The sequence below is a fragment of the Drosophila persimilis genome, unplaced genomic scaffold, assembly GCF_003286085.1.
Source record: "Drosophila persimilis strain 14011-0111.01,24,50 unplaced genomic scaffold, DperRS2 tig00000000-arrow-pilon, whole genome shotgun sequence".
In the NCBI taxonomy this organism is placed as follows: Eukaryota; Metazoa; Arthropoda; class Insecta; order Diptera; family Drosophilidae; genus Drosophila; species Drosophila persimilis.
In genome coordinates, this window is record NW_020825288.1 from 10,882,834 (window position 1) to 10,900,546 (window position 17,713).

Consider the following 17,713-nt stretch of genomic DNA (forward strand, 5'->3'; position numbering starts at 1 on the left):
CGATTCGTTAGCATTAATAATACGAAAATTCACGAATCAATTAGATCATCATGCACAGAATGGCTCCAATTTGGGCTAGGGCGCACCTGAAGCTAAATTGGAAGGCTAATACGACTAGAGAATACCCTCCCCTCGGCTTTTGTTATGTACTTGGGGCCTAAGTGCAGGATAGTATCAAAGACAATGTAAAGTAAAGACTAAAGTAAAGGGTATGTCTCGTCAGTCAGCGGCCTGGAGCCACTTTCAAAAGCCAGCCTGAAAAAATCGTGTACCAAACAAATATATGAGCGTTACTCGACTTAATTTTTTTATTGTTTAAGGCCTCGGAAAAGGTCCATTCTACCTGCAACATACATACATATATCTACACAAGAATTCCATATAACATAGTAAGTACTTGAGCTCCAAGTACTGGCTACAATATTCAAAAATTAAATATATGTATGTGCGGTGCATATGGAGATGTTGATGATGATGATGATCAGAGGAGGGTGATTTGCGCACCGCGGGCCACACGAAAAGTGCCCGCATCCGAATGGCCATAAAAACAAACCCATTCAAGTAAAAGGAAGAGGAAAAATGAATCGGAATAAAGGGAAGAATCTACTTTCGATGGGCCATTAAGAGTGTTCATAAGGTAAACATAGGAAATGCTTTATTGTTTATGAACGCACTTAATTGGGACTGGGTTTGGGGTTGGGGTTGATGTTTCGAGGCTGTTCCTGTGGACGCGCGGGATGAGTAATTGCCGATGGTATAAGGCCAAAAATAATTATGAGGAAACTAGCCAGCCAGTCGGCCAGTGGCCGGGCTGTTTTCAGGTAGTGGGGTTGAGTACTCTACCCTCTCATAATCCATCTTCATCCATAAAATAAACAATTTTCGTATGCATCAATCCCTCGTCGAGTACATAACGTTTTCCATTCTGTGTGCATGTGTCCGTGTGTGCGTGTGTGTGTGGATAAATTAGAAAATATTTGGCAATCAATTAATTGATTTTCCAACTGAAAATTTACGATTTGAATGTGTGTGTATGTACTTGAGCATTTCCTTTTGAAAATTGATTGCTGATTTGGGGGAGAGCGGGTGTTGGAGGGTTATTGAGTGCCGTTTTCATGTTAATTTCATAATTTTTACGCTATTCCGGGGAAATGAGCATGCATGTCATATGGCAGCATCTCTATCTTTGGAGGAGTGTGTGCCTGTGTGTGTATCAGTGTGCAGTGTGTGTCAGTGTGTGCGGACATGCCGCTGAAATACTAATTATGTGCGCGATTTAAATAGATTTTTCATTTATTCAGCTAGGCCATCATTATACACTTGAAAAGGGTATTGGGATTTTGAACAGATGAATGCACCGCTTTGGGTTATACGGAAAAATATAGTGAATCAAAATTTACAGCCACCCAAGGGAGTACACATAAGATCGCATCACTATTAAATCATATATCTTCCACTACTTCATGTATCTTCCACTACTTCATGTATCTTCCACTACTTCATGTATCTTCCACTACTTCATGTATCTTCCACTACTTCATGTATCTTCCACTACTTCATGTATCTTCCACTACTTCATGTATCTATAAGAATATCTTAATTTTTCTAAAGAGAAGATTTTTTTCTGAAGACAAAAATTAGGTTGTAGGCCTAATCGCAAAAATCATTTTAAAAAATTCAATAATCGCAATTTAGCGACTTGTCACATTTTCATAATTTTCCCTCGGCATTTGCTGAGCCAATATCCAACAAAATTAATGAATTGATAAAAGACTTGTATGATCTCTCTCATATGGTATTTATTTCGTGTCGATACAAAGTCTATAACTGAGGATATAATGTGAGCCAAAGTTGAAGTTTTCTAACATTTTTAACGTTTCAAATACTTTGGCATTTTTTATTCAACTCTATATGTGTTACAAACATTATGGCTTTCAAATTAAACAAATTCAATTTGCTATCTGTATTATATAGTATCTTTTATGGCAGAATACATCTCGAAGGGTATCAAAATCTCCGGCCCCATAAACATCCACACTTTCTCGTTTTTGGATGAAATGGAAATGAAAACGAAGATGAGAGGCAAATGTTTTATGTTGCGCCACTGACTGGTGCGGCCTGCTGGTGGAGCGGGTGGGTGGAGTGGTGCTGCCACACGGCATGGACTGGTGGCTGGTGTTTGGCTTTTGACAGGCGCCCATCATTTCATCATTTCTGCTTGTTTTGAGTTTGAGAGGAGACTCGCTGACTGCTGCGTGACTGAGTGACGGGGGGCGGAAGTGTTGTGCGAGAGCAGGATACACAATTTTCTAATTATTTGTTGTACGCTCCACTAATAAGGCCAAATGGGGCATAAACATGCATAATTATGGCGGCGCAAACCGTTTGCCGGGTGGCATGTTGCAAACGCTGTTTCATTGTCTTGCACACAGGCCACAATCCACACAGATGGAGCCTCCTTTCAGCGAATCAGCGACTAAAATGGTATATTTTATGAAAGGATTAAGTGAATTATAGATGCTGCCGGTATTTAAATGGGAGGATGAGTTGATTCTATGGCATAAAGTGTACTTATTTGTATTCTTTTTACACTCTTCCTTTCACAGACAAACAAATTTTAAAATAATTTTTAAGCATTTAAATTACATTTTAATCCCATTTTTCCCTCTCTTTTCAGGTTAAAATCTGGTTCCAGAATCGTCGCACAAAGTGGAAAAAGCAGGATAATGTCACCAATAATGAGGCTGCCGAGCACAAATCCACAAATGCCAATAAATCGGGCGGAGGAATCGAACAGCAGCCTACGGCACCAACAACAACCGGTGGCAGTGCCGCTGCTGTGGAGAGTGCAGGCGCAACGGCCATCAAAAAGTCTACAAATGCCCAAGGAGAGAAAATTCGCGGCAGCAACAACAACAACAACAACAACAATTCGGTCTCTTTGGCCAACAACAATAGCGTTAACAATGAAGGCAAGTTGCCAAACAAACAGACAACATCAAAAGTTAAGAAACAATTAAATGCGTTGCTGGAAAAGGCAGCAAGAACATCAAATTCGAATGGCGGAAGTGCCTCAAATCGCAGCGAGAACGAGAAAGTTGAAATGGCTGCCACCAAATCCGGCGAGAAGCGTCATCACCCATCCAACAACAACAACAATGTGGGAGAGTCCAAGTTGATGCATCAGCGCCTGCACCAGCATGCCATAGCGCTGACCGTGGAGCCGGCCGCCCCCTTAGAGCAGACTGAGAAGCTGGACATCAAGCTGGAAGAGTCGCCGCAGCATCGCGAGCTCCAGTTGAGCCTGCAGCGTGCTGCTGTGGCCGCCAAGGCAGCCGCTGCTGCCGCTCAGCAGAACGGCTGCAGTCCACCGCCACAGAATGCAGTGCCTACGGCGCTCCTGACCGAAATGGATTTCGAGAGCAGCCTGGCCGCCTCCAAGATATCCATAGCCCTGTCTTTGGCCAGCAAACAGATGAAGCAGGCCGAGGCCGAGGCCAAGGAGAAGCTGGTGAAGCAGGAAAGCGAGTCTGAGGACGATGAGGAGACGTCCACCGAGCATGGCGACTCCACAGAGGCACACGACTCCCAGGATCAGGATGTGTCGTCGATGCGCGAGATCTAAGCTGGGGAATCAGTCACTCCGGAAACAGTCAAATTAACCTGTGCCAAAAAGTCGAATATTGCTCACACCCACACACACCAAACACACCAAACACACCAAACACACCAGACACACCCCTCCCCATACATCTTTAAATATAATTGTAATTGTAACTATAAATATAATTTACTTAACACGTACGATTGTAACTCTGTTCACCCCTAGGTGTGTGTATTTGTATTTAATTTATTGTATGCTTAAGCGATTTAGCCTAGGACTAGGACTGGGCCTTGTAAATGTTGCCATTAGAAACGCATTTATGTAAATGTTTAAATGGAGAGCCACTGCAGCCACTACGTAAATGTAATTTGAACTTTCGAAAATTTCATGTGATAATGTATACGATGGCGAGAGGATAGAGGATAGAAGATAAAGAATAAAGGATAAAGGATAGGGAACAGAAGATACGCGTTGCCCGGAGGCATAGCAACAATTACAAATTGCAAAATTGATTTTACTACTTGAACTATGAACTATATAAATGTAGGTCTAAGGCTATTGTATGTGTACGCTATGCTACCCTGTAAATTGCAATTGAATGAAACATATTTATTGAGTGTTTGTACAAAACAAAAAGCCCGAAAAAAAAACTAAATAAGGCAAAAGAGAACAAATCACCGCCGTTACACATTTTAAATTCAACAAATTAAAAAGAATATAAAAAATAAATTCAATGAATCACAGGCGTCGCATTTTGGCCGGTGGTCGGGCGGGGAGTTCTGCTGGCACATCCACCACACCCTCCGAGGTGATCAGGAATTCGGCAAAGCTGTTGGGCGTCTCGGGAGAGTACACAACCTCAAGCTTTCGTACTGTGAGCAGTTGATCCGTGACCCGGTGCTGCTTGGGCACCCGCGAAATGCGCATGCGAGTGCGTCCCAGATGCGCCCATTGCAGGCCCAGGCAGGGTACTTCATCCTGCAGCGACCCGGTCGCCAAGCCACTGCCACTGGACGCCACTTGATTGACGCATACCACGGCACAGTTGTACTTGTCCGCATAGCTGATCAGGGCATCGGCCAGGCGGCGCATTTGACGGGCACGCTCCAGAAAGTCCGTATAGAGCCGGAAGATGGCAGCCACGGAGTCGATGATGATCAATCCAATGCTGTGCTGCTGCAGCAGACGCGGCAAACGATTGCTCACACAGTTGATAAGGGGTTGCTGAAGTGGATTTGAATAGGATAAACTGGGTTCTTTAAGTGGTTTTCTCTCACTCACGCTCTCGTACTGATGTTCGACGAAAATGTTTCCCAGAAAGTTCAGTTGCTCCTGGGGGTAGCGCGCCTCTAAGGCCTTGCTCATCTCCAGCATACGGCGCGCCGGAAAGGCATCCTCTGTGCATATATAGGCCACTCCCCTGCCCAGGCCCCCAAGTTTCAGTGGCAGCTGAACACATAGCGCGAGCTGCAGTAGCAGTTGTGTCTTGCCCACGCCGGCGGCCCCGCAGATTTCGGTTATACCCCGCGTGACCACGCCTCCGCCCGTACAGCGATCCAGGGCAGAGCAGCCAAAAGATACACGTGACCATTTGACATTGGCCAGTGGCTTGAACAGGGAATCGGCTGGGGGGGAAATCAGTTCAAGTGCAGGTCAGTTTCACTCTCGAAAATGGTTATCCCTTACCTGACAGCGGGGTCTCCGCTAGCCACTTGGCCGCCGCATCCTTCAGCACGCGGACATCGTCCGGCGTGCACTTACGCACCAGCGTGTAAAGTGATTTGGTGCGGGTGTCCAGAAACTTGATCCTGGGCGTCGTCAACACGGCCTCTGGCGTGAGAACATTGACTGAAGTGGGAATTGCATTAAAGGGGCATTAGATGACACTTCAACAAAGTTCCCCATTCTTACCGCTCTCCGCAATTTCCCTAATATGCTTAGGCAATTGATCCAAAAAGTTTGTCATCGCTGCGAAGCCCGGAGCGAGTGTGATGGCATGCCTGGTGCTGCTTTGCGTGCGGCCCGACACGGAAGGTGTCTCGTCTCAACACCTGCGGAATTATCTCCTTGGCAGCGAATAATTTATTGATCAAGCAAACCTAAACCATTGCCGACCCCACGATTTGAGACTGCCGGCTTTCATCGGGAAATCAGCTGTCTTTGAAAGTAGGCCAAACATAGCAAAAGTGACCCGGACAATGCTTCATTATGGCTTTTACCGAAACTTATAATGACTGTCAATCATAAAAACACCAAAAATCACTTGCATAATGGTTTGTTTTCCAATCATTCATTTAATTGCGTACATTTTTTGCACAGAGAAAAACACACAAGAACGATCGATAGTTGCAGCCGATAGTTGGCCACGATCGTTGCTGCGACCTGCTGCTGCCGCTGCTCCTGCTCCTGTTCATGAAATTTGTATGTTTGACTGCAGTTGCTGTTGTTGGTGTTGTTGTGGTTGGAGTGGTGTCTAACTTAACAAACTATTTGCGGGCTCTAATGCTTGGGTGTGGGCTTGGATAGCTCGGCCAGTGCCCGGGCCTCGGCTTCGGCGTTGCGCTTCTTCTCTTCGGCCAACTTTGCATCGCGGACCACCTTCTGCTGTGCCTCGATCTCGCGGACCTTCTCCTCCTTCTTGGACAGGCGGCTCTGGTGGGCGGCGCCGTAGGCAATGCCCACGAGCAACAGGGACCATCTGCCGAGCTTGATCAGCGGCGAGACACGGACTGGAGGCTGAGACATGGCTAGTAGTTATGTAATGGTCCGACCGAAAACTGCAAGAAAAGAGAACACATCAATTACGTACACTATTTCAAAGGCTCCTCATAGACGGCGTTTCAACCACCGTTTCACTTGCGGCTGGTTTTATATCCAAATAATCTATTAAATAAGCGCAATTACCACAAATCGATGCGATTGCAACAGTAGCAAAATATAACCTTAAAACAGCTGTCAGATTGGCAAGTGAGCTATCGATATTTCTATCGGTAGTTGCGCAGAGTTGCCGCAATGTTATTGTTTCGCGAAATAATAGAATATTCTATATTTTAGATATATAGTAAAAGTACGACCTGGTTAAATGTATAAATTTGATTGCGTCTAGAAAGGTAAAAAGCTGTCAAGTGAAATATGTTTCAACGCCTACATATGTTATCATAGTTGCAACACTAAATATACCTTGCATCGCGATGCGAATGTCAAAGGCAGAACTCGAAACCTGGAAGAAAAAAAAGTGTTGTTTTATTGAAAACATGGCGAATTGCAGCTAAAAGAGCAGGTGCAATCACAAACTATACGATTCTGTAATTAATTGCCAGGCAGCAGTGCATAGAAATTCAGGGTGCATCAAAATTGACGCGTGTTAAATGCAAACAAGAAAATTCCAACACAGACCTTGAGTGGTAGCACACATACACATCTGGCAAACACACACACACACATCTTGATAAACGAGGCCCAGTCGAAAACGTCATACACATATTCCCCGTCCCGCCCGCTCGCTGCTTTAAGCCAAATTAGCAGACTTTTTCAAGCAGGAAGTCCGGTCCGAGGATCCAACCACGACGACAGCTGCAAAATGGTAAACGTGCCGCCCCTGCTGTGCAGCACGCCGCCACCGATCGATTTTGGCGAGGACGACGACGACTCCGGGCTGCAGTCGACGATCAACTTGGACGACGGTGACGAATACCCCGACGATGACTTTCGCTTAGTCACCAGCCGCTCAACGGGGCTCGAAGCGGGGCTCAATGCAAAAGGTAATTTGGCTGCCAACTGGGTTTTTATTAGTTCTGAAAGTCTTTTCTAATTTGTATGCTCCACTTGTAGAAGCACAGTCACAGTCACAGCCAGAACCCCAACCCCAATCCGTAGTCATATCAGCGTACAGTGAACGGCCGCCCGATCTGGAACTGATTGAGAATTGTGAGATTAGCAAACCATCTGTAGACGCCATTAAGCAAACTGTGGAGGCTTTCAATTACCAAGTGAAACAGTCGCAATCGCTTGAGGGGTACGACGGTTATCAGGAAACGCCCCCGCCCCTTGCTGATGAGCTGGAGGAAGACGAAGAGGAGGAGGAAGTCAATATAAATGACAACGTGCCGTCCCTTAAGTTGGACAGCCTGAGTCTGTATTCCACGGAAAGTGTCTCGGCCTCGTCCACACTGTCGCCCGTTGCAGATGCCGACGAGGAGATGCCGCCACCACCAACGACTACGACGGCAACCACAACCACAACCAAAGCACCTGCAATTGCACCTGTCCTCAGCCATCAAGTCACGCTGGAGGATGTGTCCGATGACAGCGACGAGGAGTGTTCGCCAAAGAAACCCAAAGAACTATTTATACGCGAGGGAGCCGAAGATTTCTTTGCCATTGAAGTGCTGGCCACAGCCACACTGACCTCCACCCAGACCCAGTCCCAGTCCCAGTCCCAGTCCTCCTTCTCCCAGTTGGAAAAGCCATCAGCGGATGCAGATTTATTTAATTTTGCTGATAGCTTTGAAGAGGCGACAGCACAGTCCTTTGTTCGGAAGGATGTCATCGAAGAGCAGCAGCAGCAGCAGCAACAAACGAATGATGAGGACGAATTTGATGACTTTGGCGACTTTGCTGATTTTTCGGCTGTGCCCACGCCTACAGTGGAAGCTATGCCACCGCCAGTCCAGCAGAGAAAAGATTCCCTGGAGGCTGCTCCTCCAGCAACTGCTGCAGATGATGGCTTCGATGATTTTCAAGAGTTTGCCACTCCCCCAGAAGGTGATGCCGACGATGACGATGACGATGACTTTGGTGACTTCTCAGAGCCCCTCACAGCACCCATACCCATAGCCGTAGCCGTGCCTCCGCCACCGCCGCCTGCAGCAGTCCACCTGAGCATTGATGAGCGCATCAAGCCAGTCCTAGAGCTAATGTTTCCCCTGTCCCAGGAGAGCAGTGCCGCGAATGAGGCCAAACGGCGGCCCCTGGCCCAGTGTCAGACCTTCAATTTTGGTGCCATCGAGCAGGCGCAGGCCCTGGACTATCAGTGGACCAGCTCGGAGATGAGGCACTCCCTAGTGCGGTCCCTGGGCATCGATTCAAGAAATATAGTAGGACAATTCCCACCAGTTAGGGTTGGGCTCAATGCTAATGCGATTTATGTTTATTCCAGCTCTTTGGGGACAAGTGGAATGCTTCCATGCCGCGCTTCGCTGCCAATCTGAGCTTCGATCCTCTGAAGCCGCTCAAGCCGCTGGAGGCCACGCCCCTGAACAGCCAGCAGTCAGTGGGTAAGTGCTGCATCCCAGATAGTCCCCATCTTATATGCTATATGCTATATACAGATTATACACCACTTAGTTTAAACGCAAATTAACCGCTACACAAGTTTTTCCACCCGCCTATCGCTCGCTAATTTCTCTTACAAAATGCTTCCCGTTGCCGTTCCGTTTCCCCCGCTTTTCCGGATTGGCCTGCGCTCCTTTTGTTACGGTTTTTCATTTGTTTCTCCCTCCCACACCGACACCCCACACCCTACACCCTACACCCCACACCCCACAGCCCACAGTTTTGTCCACTCTCAATACTGAATTGATGAACATTTACTCGTATCCCAAACGATGATAAATTGTATCTAGATACACATGTACAGACCTTACAATTGGAAGAACTAGACCAAGAACTAACGATGATGCTGGCTGATAAAATAAATCCTCTTGTTACCTCTAACCTCCACACCAATAACCACGAACTAAATGAAAATGGTAATGCTGCTGCTGCCGCTGCCGCTGCTGCCCGACCCCAAACGGATGACAATCTGATGATGGATTCCCCCTCTAACAAACCACACAATGATATGCACCATTCTTCATCATTAACCACACTCCTCAATAACGATAATGATAACAACAATCATGCAACAACAAACACAATAAATCTACTCACTGATCACGATGCCTTCTTGCTGGATTTTAGTAAGTTTCGTTTGGGCGTTCTGTGCGTGTGTTTGTTTGCGTGTGTGTCTGTTGTAGTGTTTTCCGTTTTGCTTTTTGTTTTTGCTCTCTTCTCTCTACTCTACTCTATTCCCTATCCAAAAATGATTCTGAATCCCCACATCTGGTTTCCCCGTTCTTGTTACTTTTGTTTCTTTGGCACAAAAAAGCATCATCTAATCCAGAGCCCTGCATGAATCCCCAGTGTTCATAGAATCACAGCTATACTCATGCCTCGTCTGTACTTTCGGGTCGCCCCGAATCACTAAACCGAAATTTTCGGATCCAACACAGTACAAATGGCGGTGGCCGGGTTTGGTTCAGAAAGCTGAGACCATGCAGGGCTCTAACCGCAACCTCCGAGCTATCTCGAAGCACAAGTAGTTGTTCCAACCCAGAAAAATATCTCCCCCCCCCCCCATTTATTTACCTAGAATTTATGGGATAATGCTGTTGATATATCTCTTGCTGAGCTTGCAGTGCCTCAAACTCTCTCCCATTTTCATACGATCTGCCCAGGACTAACACCACTAATGCTTGCTTTTCCTCTTTCCTAGGACTGGAGGCAACAACAGCTACAGCCACCGCAGCAGCACAAACGAGCCAAACTGAAGCGCGGGCTGGCCCGTCTAATGGGGAAAAGTGTGTCGTCGCCAGCAGCACCGAAACCACCAACTTTGACCAGGGCAACGTTAACCCAGACATTAATAGCGACCGCCTTGAGTCCACAGCAGCGCCACCAGCAGCAGTTGCTGCTGCAGCAGCAGCGACGCTATCGGCTGCTCTATCAGCAAACGGCTATGGCCACAACCTCAACGGCAGTGAGCAGCTGCATCAGCAACAGCAGCAACAGCAGCAACAGCAGCAGCAGCAGCAGCTGCAACAGCAACCACACCAGCAGCAGTTTGATTTGAGAGCAACCTCAACGCCATCTCCACCTCCAGTTTCAGCTCCAGCAGTGGCGCCAGAGGAGCTCAAGGGAAGCAGCACCACCAGTACTCCCACTGGCTTTGCGATGCCACTGAAGGAGACCCATATTTACACACCCTCGAAATCAGATACGGCTGTGGCAAGGACCACAACGCTAGCGCCCATTGATTTCGACTACGAGATCGCGGCCACTGGCATCATCATTGATGAGACGGTGGTCAAGAAGGAGTACCGCGATGTGGAGTACAAACCGCCGCCATTTGGCCTGGACTCGCCCAGCAGATTGCCCAGCAGCAACGGAACGAGCAGCTTTGAGCTTCCGACGACAGTGAACCCAATGGCGGAGGATGATGATTTCAGTGACTTCCAGTCGATGCCAGCGAGAACGCAAGCCTCGCTACAGCCGCCAAGGAACGGGACGCCCACGTTTGGCGAACAAATGATACTCTGCCCGGCCATATTGCTGCCGCAGGCCATTCCCCTGGCCAAAACCACCATAGAGTGGGGCGACAATGCTCTGTCCAGCATCAACGCTGAGGAAATGGCCCGCATTGAAGATCTGTTCTCGGCACAGTCCAAGCCGCCGACGATAAGTGCAACGGTTGCCAAGCAGCCGCCCCAGCAACAGCAGCAGCAGAACCAGCAGCAACAGGAGGATGATGAGTGGTCGGACTTTGTGTCGGTGCCTGTGCCCCAGCAGCAGCAGCAGCTGCAGCATCCACAGCAACAACAGTCTTTTAGCAATAATAACAATATCAACAGCTTGAAGAAGCCCCCCTCTGGGACTGGGTCTGGGCCTGGGCCGAAGGAGGATGATTGGTCCGATTTTGTGAGCAGCACTCCGCTGGCGGCCCGACCGTCGGCTCCACAGTTTAATTCCGGGGCCTGGCAGAGCGCCAATTTCTACAACAATCCACTCAGTCTCTATCAGCACCAGAAGCAGACGCATGCCCACAGCAATCTGGTGCCCAAATATCAGCACAGCGGCAGTGCCTCAACCAACCACAATAACAATAACAACAACAACAACAATGTGCCAGCCACGCCGCAGCAGATCCACATAATGCACGACTTCTCCACGGCGCCCTCGACCACGGGCGCGGGCTCGTTGGCAGCCGGAGCCACCTATCAGCAGCACCATCAGCGGCAGCAATTCCAGATAGGCAATGCCAAGGTGGCACCGCTCATATCCGTCATACCCGATCTGAGCTTTGTGGCCCCGGCCTTGCCCACAAATGCGGGGGCCTTTATGGGATCGCTGCCGAAGCCCAGTTTCGGTGGCAAGAAATGACAAATGCTGCGCGGAGGGAAACATCATCTGAATCCCCAACAGAAGCAGCAGCAACAGTCGTTGAGACCGCGTCTCCCGGCCGGAGAGGCCAGCATCCTCACGTAGAGATGCCTGCAGATGACCCGTGGAGATAGTCAGTATTATGAATCCGTCTGATAATTACCATACACCGTACCATACCGTAACGTCGTATATATAATATCTGCCAACTGCAATTGGAAGATTGCGAAAGAAATTAGCAGCAGAAAAAAGTGTTTAATGTTGTTGAAGTTATTGTTGTTGATGTTGTTGTTAGGCGTTCTAGGAACAGGCACCACTCAGGCACTCCGTTCTCACCCGGTCCCCCCCAGGAGATCGAGGAAACCCAACTCCAGTTCTGTTTCTGTCCCCCCCAGATCGTTCTTGTGCAATATTTTTGAGTCGAAACTAATTGAAATTTAGATATTTTTAGAGTGAAAAAAATTAGATGTAAAAACTAAAGATTTTATATGATTTTTGTCAAGCCAGGACCCCTCCAGAGCCAGGAACAGACTCCCGCAGTTTGAGAGCATTCCAGAGAAAAGAAAACTTCCCTTTGCGACTTCCCTCCTAATCCAACAGAATACTCCAAGAAGTCCGAATAAAGAAAAAACCCCAACCAACCCGCCTGATGCGAACTTTTCTACCACTAAACAATATATATTGTACTTAACAGATGAGAGAAAACTAAAAAGTAAACCTAAAAAAACCTAGGCATAGGCTAGCAATGTAACGATAATAGATATTAGCATATAGAAGATAGCAGATAGAGATATAGTATCTCGTGCATTCCATTCCCAGAGTGTGTGCAGATGTCTACTCGCCCATGATGATCTCCAGAAAACGCGCGCATTCGAAGGCAGAGATGCAACCCCAATCCGCTCCAGTTTTTTTTCGTTTTTTTTAATATAATTTTTGTTTGTTTTTCTCGTGTTAAAGTGTTTTTACCATTTTTATTTATTTTACTTTATGTTACGCTTTTCTTTAAGTCGAGTGTGTGTGTGTATGTGGAAATTATAAACAATTATTAACTAGAACTAAGTGTGTGTGTGTGCTTGGATGTAAATTATACTTAAGTGTATGTAAATTACAAATAGATTGTGTGTTGTGTGTTTTTATTTTGCTAAGTCAATAAAATATATAGGGCTAAAACAAGAGTACATGATACGATGTTGGGTCGCTGCTTTGATTTAAATAATAATGAATTACCTATAAACTAGTAAAACCTATTCAAAGTGCATTACTGCATTGTATTGTATTGTATAATTAAAAAGATATGCGCCGATTACAAGAAATAAAACCTATTTGAAGAAAAACAATTATTGGAGAAGCTTCTGTCATTTTGGTTGGAAATTTCTGCTTTTTTCTGTTGCTAAGGGGAAGGGCAGGAGGTTTTTGTTTACACTATATATGCGTTTATGTGTGTGTGATTGAAACCTGCTTAGGTGTGTGTGTGTGTTGAGGAGAGAGGCTATCAATCCATTGAAGCACTAGGTGTCCAGCAGTCCGCTAATCTCCTGGAGGATGCATGTGCCTGCAGATTGCGGCTGTGTGTGTGTGTGTGTGTGTGTGGGGCGTGGGGGAGGGAGTGCATGGGGCGAGGCTGTGTGTATAGCACTATGGCAGTAAATAGTACATAATAATAGTTTCAAAATTACACATGTATCTAATATAAATATCTATATAAATAGCATACGATCCGGTCTCTAGACAGATGCGAATTCAGCACATCTTCCTCTCGAAATCTTCATACCAACTTGCGTCTAAATGTTCAACAGTGTTTTCATTTCGTTATCCTTAGTCTCTAGATGCCTTAATGTTTAAGCGCATTTTCTTTTAGTTATTATTATTATCATCATCTCCCGTCTCCCGTCGCCTGTCTCTCGTCTCTCTCTCTCTCTCGCTCTGTTTACTATTAGCCTGGCTCTAACAATATGACGAAAAAAAAAAACGGATAACAAATCCAGAAAATATGTGTGTGCTTTGTGTGTGTGTGTGTGGTGTTGGTGTCGCTATCCTTTATGATATTTTGAACTAACAGTTTTCATACTTTTCCTCAAATAAAAACTAAATTCGGAGCAACGGGAAGGGCCAGCCGGGTCGGTTCGGTTCGTTTCGTTTCGAGGTTTGAACAGTCTTTGAATGGAAGTTTTGGTCATCGGTTTCTTTTCTGATTCGTTTCAGGGCATAATGGATCTGATGATGATATCTATACATATATAAAAGCTAACAAAGAAGCACACAAACACAAAACAAAAACCAGTTTTGCCGATTTTAACCGATTTTGTGGTTGTTTCCGCTTAAAGCTGAACGATTTCCGAACCGTTTCCCGTTGGCATCCCCATCCCTATCCCTATCCCTGCTGGTTAGGGTTTCTCCATGGACTCCCGGCCTCAGAAGGCCAGCCAGGGATGGTGCAGCAGCGACTCCTTGGACCGATCGCCATAGTCGTAGGTCAGCTCCTCCCCCGGCGCAATGTCGTCCTTGGCCAGCAGCACGAGATGCGGACGCTGCTTGATCACGACCACTTTGGTCATTAGATTGCCGGCACGCGAGTGGTTGATGAGGCGTCCCAGCTTCCCAGTGTCCACGGTGGCATCGATGCAGTACTGCTGGTTCTTGTGCTTGAAATAGTACATGTAGCAGCCGGCGTTCTCGTCCAGGGCATAGCGTCGTTCGCGATCGGTGGCATCGCTGATCGAGATCAGATCGCCCACATACTCCACAACGAATTCGTTGCGCTTAAAGTGACGTACAGCGACGACGCCGCGACCCTTGCCCATGAAGTTGCGCACCTGGAGTCCCTCGGAGCGCTCCTCGAGCACAGCCTGCTCCAGATTGCGCAGCCATTCCTCCTTGACGGCTGTTTTGGTCTTGCGTACGCTGCGGCGCACCGGAAAGAAGTCGGTCATCTCCCGGTTGCCATTGGTGGCGGCCAGGGGCAGCGGTCCTGGTTGGATCTTCGACCCCGTCTTGGTCTTGGACCCGCCTTTGGTTAGGGCAGCCCTTGGCTTGGCTGGCGCTGGCTTGAGCATTGCTTTAACGTGATTGTTGCTTTTGTTGCTGTTGGCTATGGGTATTTTGTTCAGGTTCTCCAGCTCCTCGGCGGCCTTCAGTAAGGCGTGGACATCGTCCTCATCCTCCTCCCCCTCGTCCTCCTCCTGATCATCATCATCCTCATCATCATCGATAACGACAACGTCCTCGTTCGTTGGCTGTGTGCCTGGCGGTGGCTGTGGCTGTTGGGGCTGGTAAGGCGCTTGTGGCTTTGGCTGATTCAGTCTTCGTCGCGACTTGCAGGCGGCAACCGCCGCTGTGGTTGTCGGCAGCTTGCGTGGCGACTTTCTGGGCGACAACAGATCGCCCTTCATCATGATGCCGGAAGTCTTGCGTGCTCCAGGTACAATCAATCCCCCCCCATCGCCGCGGGGCAATGTCTTGATCGGCGAGGGGCAGAGTATGCGATGGGGTGTGGCTGGTTTGCGACGACGTGCAGCAGCTCCAGCTCCTCCTCCAGCGGCTGGAGATTCTGCCGATATGGTCAGGCTGCAGGCAACGCCACTGTCGCAGGAACTACTGTCATGTTGGTCCAATTCGAAGCCGTTGTGGTGTGGCTGTAGCTGTAGCTGCGGCTGCGGCTGTGGCTGGGCTACGACAACAGGCTGTGGTTCGCACTGGCCGCCGCCATTGAGTGTGACAATCTGATTGAAACGGCAGGCATTCAGAACGGAAGGCGGCGATGAGAACACGGCGCTGGCCAGCTCAAAGCTCTTGTTGATCTTAATGCTAGAGGCTTTGGTGGGCGTGCGGTCAATGTCCAGTGTCAGGACCGGCTCCTGCAGGAAGATGTTGTCTGTCGTGGCACTGGCACCACCACTGCTGCTGCTGCTGTGCGATGAGCTGTGGCTGTCCCGCAGGCCAGAGCGGTGTGTCTGGAAGTCGGCCATCAGCACGGGCACGGGACTGGTCTCCCGTAGAGCAAAGGTGTCCTGCATCACCTCCTCGTGCTCGTTCTCGTGCTGGTAGGAAGGCGAATCGGAAGAGGCCGTCGAATGGCCATCATACAGCAGATCCCCCACAACCCGCTCCAACTCCTCATCCCCCAGCTCGTCGGACAGGGGCAGCTCTGCTGTAGATATTGTCTTTTGCTCTTTAATTGGCTCTGGATGATGTGTATTCAATGTGATTCCGCACTTGGCGGCAGCATTCGCTTTGAAAAAGTTCTCGATGGTGCGTGTCTGGGAGCGGGTGGCCAGCGGCACGCCTACAGACAAGAAATAGAAACCAAGACCGAAAAAAATCAGTAAAAGCTAACCTCAAAAACGCCACCAAACGATGGTGGCGGGAGGGAGGGGAGGGGCTACGGGAAAATACTCACCAATCGTTCGATCCGTTAACGCCTTTGTTGGCTTGACGCCTTTGTTGTTCGCCTCCTCCTCCAATGCCACAACATCCGAGGAGATTTTGAGATTTTCACTGGCCTTCATCAGGCGGCAGTCTTTCCGCTTGGGGCTGGCAAAATATTGATCATCGAGCAGATGATTGCCGCCCGCTACGGCCACAGCGGCGGCTGTGTCCATGGACAGAGCCCCGTCGGAAGCAACAGCTGCCGCTGCGGAGCCACCACCAGTTTCCTTGGCGGGCCGCGCTCTCCTGCGCACCATTATCATCTATGAGCGTGGCTGGGCTTCAGCAAGGGGCAATGGTGGGGTGGTGGCGGCGGCGCGTGATCGCAGCGCACGAAGATGTGGGCGAAGAGGTGCGTTCGTTGGCGCGTTTTTCCGTAAGACGACGACTGCTGCTGCTGCTGGACACGAGCGATGTGATGGATTGCCAGCACACACACTTGGAGAGAGACGACGACTGCAATTAGCCAAGAAGCATCAGCAGAGACACAAACGGAAACAGAAACAGAGAAAGAGGCAGAAACGCGACATTAAAACATTTGCACTTCATAATCGTATGCAGAGGTACAAATGTATGTACATATATGTATGTTTGCAGTTTTTTCTTTCACACCCCGCGCGCGTACAGTTTTGCCACACAAAATATCGCCTTTTGTTGTTGCTTTTGTTTCTGTGTTCACGAAACGAGGAGGGAAAGAGGAAGAAGACGAGAAGAGTGGAGTGGAGCACAGCGAAAGAATAAAAATGCCTGCTGGAGGTGTTTGCTGATCGCGTACCTATCTGAAAAGGCTGTCGTCATACGCAGCAGCGCATTCTATGTGGTTTATGTTCTCTTATAAGCATTGCAATTGATTGCACTGCAATTAATTATGTTATTAGTTGCACTTTTCCGCAAACTTTTTTTGGTTGTTCTTTTTTTGCTTTTTGCTTTGCGTCTGTAACAGGCCTGCATATGTATAATATAACTTGAATTCGTCAGTATATTTGCGGTATTTTTAAAATATATTTTATCGATAAGAGGTAACAAAATTTTATTTTGAAATCGATATCAAAATTTAAAATTTTTGAAAATTTTGTCCTTACTCATACATACACATATGAGTGGGAGTTGAATGCGATGAAAGCGGTGCTGGTAAGAAAATTTCAAACCAATAAAAGCCAATTTTCATTTCAAAATGGCAAAAGCAACGCTTTGGTGGGCTCCGGAAAGTCCCTGAAGGTGGGCTTCAGCCCTTAATCATCTTAATCATCCCGAAGCGTTGTTAGAATCACCTTCTGCCATTGTAGCAGAATAGTAGCCAGAATAATCGGAGTTTTGGTATCCTTACGCTCGTAAATGAAGATTGATGGACCCCAAATATAGTGGACTAGGCCTATTGGGGACACCACTTTAAAAAAAACGCACCAAAAACTCAACCTCTTGGGTGGTATGGAATGAGTTATAGAATATGTTAAGACCTTAAAATAAAAGTCTAGACGAGTTCAG

At 47.7% G+C, this 17,713-nt stretch overlaps 5 protein-coding genes across 7 annotated transcripts in view; 2 read left to right on the forward strand and 3 right to left on the reverse strand.

The window, feature by feature from the left end:
* LOC6587467 (AF4/FMR2 family member 4) overlaps positions 1–4,347 on the forward strand; it is a 42,020-nt gene extending 37,673 nt beyond the window's left edge. For both annotated transcript variants that reach the window (XM_002013200.2, XM_026987419.1), the window contains exon 4: positions 2,678–4,347. In XM_002013200.2, coding sequence (XP_002013236.1) covers positions 2,678–3,625 — 948 coding nt within the window. In that variant the 3' untranslated portion in view covers positions 3,626–4,347. The remainder of the gene's footprint in view (positions 1–2,677) is intronic.
* Positions 4,332–5,791, reverse strand: LOC6587426 (DNA repair protein XRCC3). Its single transcript, XM_002013201.2, has 4 exons — positions 5,516–5,791; positions 5,291–5,452; positions 4,886–5,229; positions 4,332–4,828 (listed from the first exon to the last, which is right to left on the reverse strand). Exons 1-4 carry the CDS (start codon positions 5,568–5,570, stop codon positions 4,343–4,345), a joined length of 1,047 nt encoding a protein of 348 aa, XP_002013237.1. The 5' UTR covers positions 5,571–5,791; the 3' UTR covers positions 4,332–4,342.
* Positions 5,792–5,863: 72 nt separating this feature from the next.
* Positions 5,864–6,525, reverse strand: LOC6587472 (ATP synthase subunit e, mitochondrial). The gene is made up of 2 exons (XM_002013202.2): positions 6,509–6,525; positions 5,864–6,381 (listed from the first exon to the last, which is right to left on the reverse strand). Exon 2 carries the CDS (start codon positions 6,347–6,349, stop codon positions 6,104–6,106), a length of 246 nt encoding a protein of 81 aa, XP_002013238.1. The 5' UTR covers positions 6,350–6,381; positions 6,509–6,525; the 3' UTR covers positions 5,864–6,103.
* Positions 6,526–7,160: 635 nt separating this feature from the next.
* LOC6587485 lies at positions 7,161–12,444 on the forward strand. Its single transcript, XM_026984507.1, has 5 exons — positions 7,161–7,365; positions 7,436–8,700; positions 8,763–8,880; positions 9,193–9,564; positions 10,140–12,444. Exons 1-5 carry the CDS (start codon positions 7,185–7,187, stop codon positions 11,801–11,803), a joined length of 3,600 nt encoding a protein of 1,199 aa, XP_026840308.1. The 5' UTR covers positions 7,161–7,184; the 3' UTR covers positions 11,804–12,444.
* A 647-nt stretch (positions 12,445–13,091) lies between these two features.
* LOC6587245 (histone-lysine N-methyltransferase PR-Set7) lies at positions 13,092–17,093 on the reverse strand. 2 transcript variants are annotated; one of them, XM_002013205.2, is made up of 3 exons: positions 17,004–17,093; positions 16,200–16,666; positions 13,092–16,085 (listed from the first exon to the last, which is right to left on the reverse strand). In XM_002013205.2, the coding sequence occupies exons 2-3, from the start codon at positions 16,489–16,491 to the stop codon at positions 14,215–14,217; spliced, it is 2,163 nt and encodes a 720-aa protein (XP_002013241.1). In that variant the 5' UTR covers positions 16,492–16,666; positions 17,004–17,093; the 3' UTR covers positions 13,092–14,214. The 2 variants fall into 2 exon arrangements, with proteins under 2 accessions (XP_002013241.1, XP_026840573.1); XM_026984772.1 differs by having other exon boundaries at positions 16,200–16,684.
* Between the last annotated feature and the right edge of the window lie 620 nt (positions 17,094–17,713).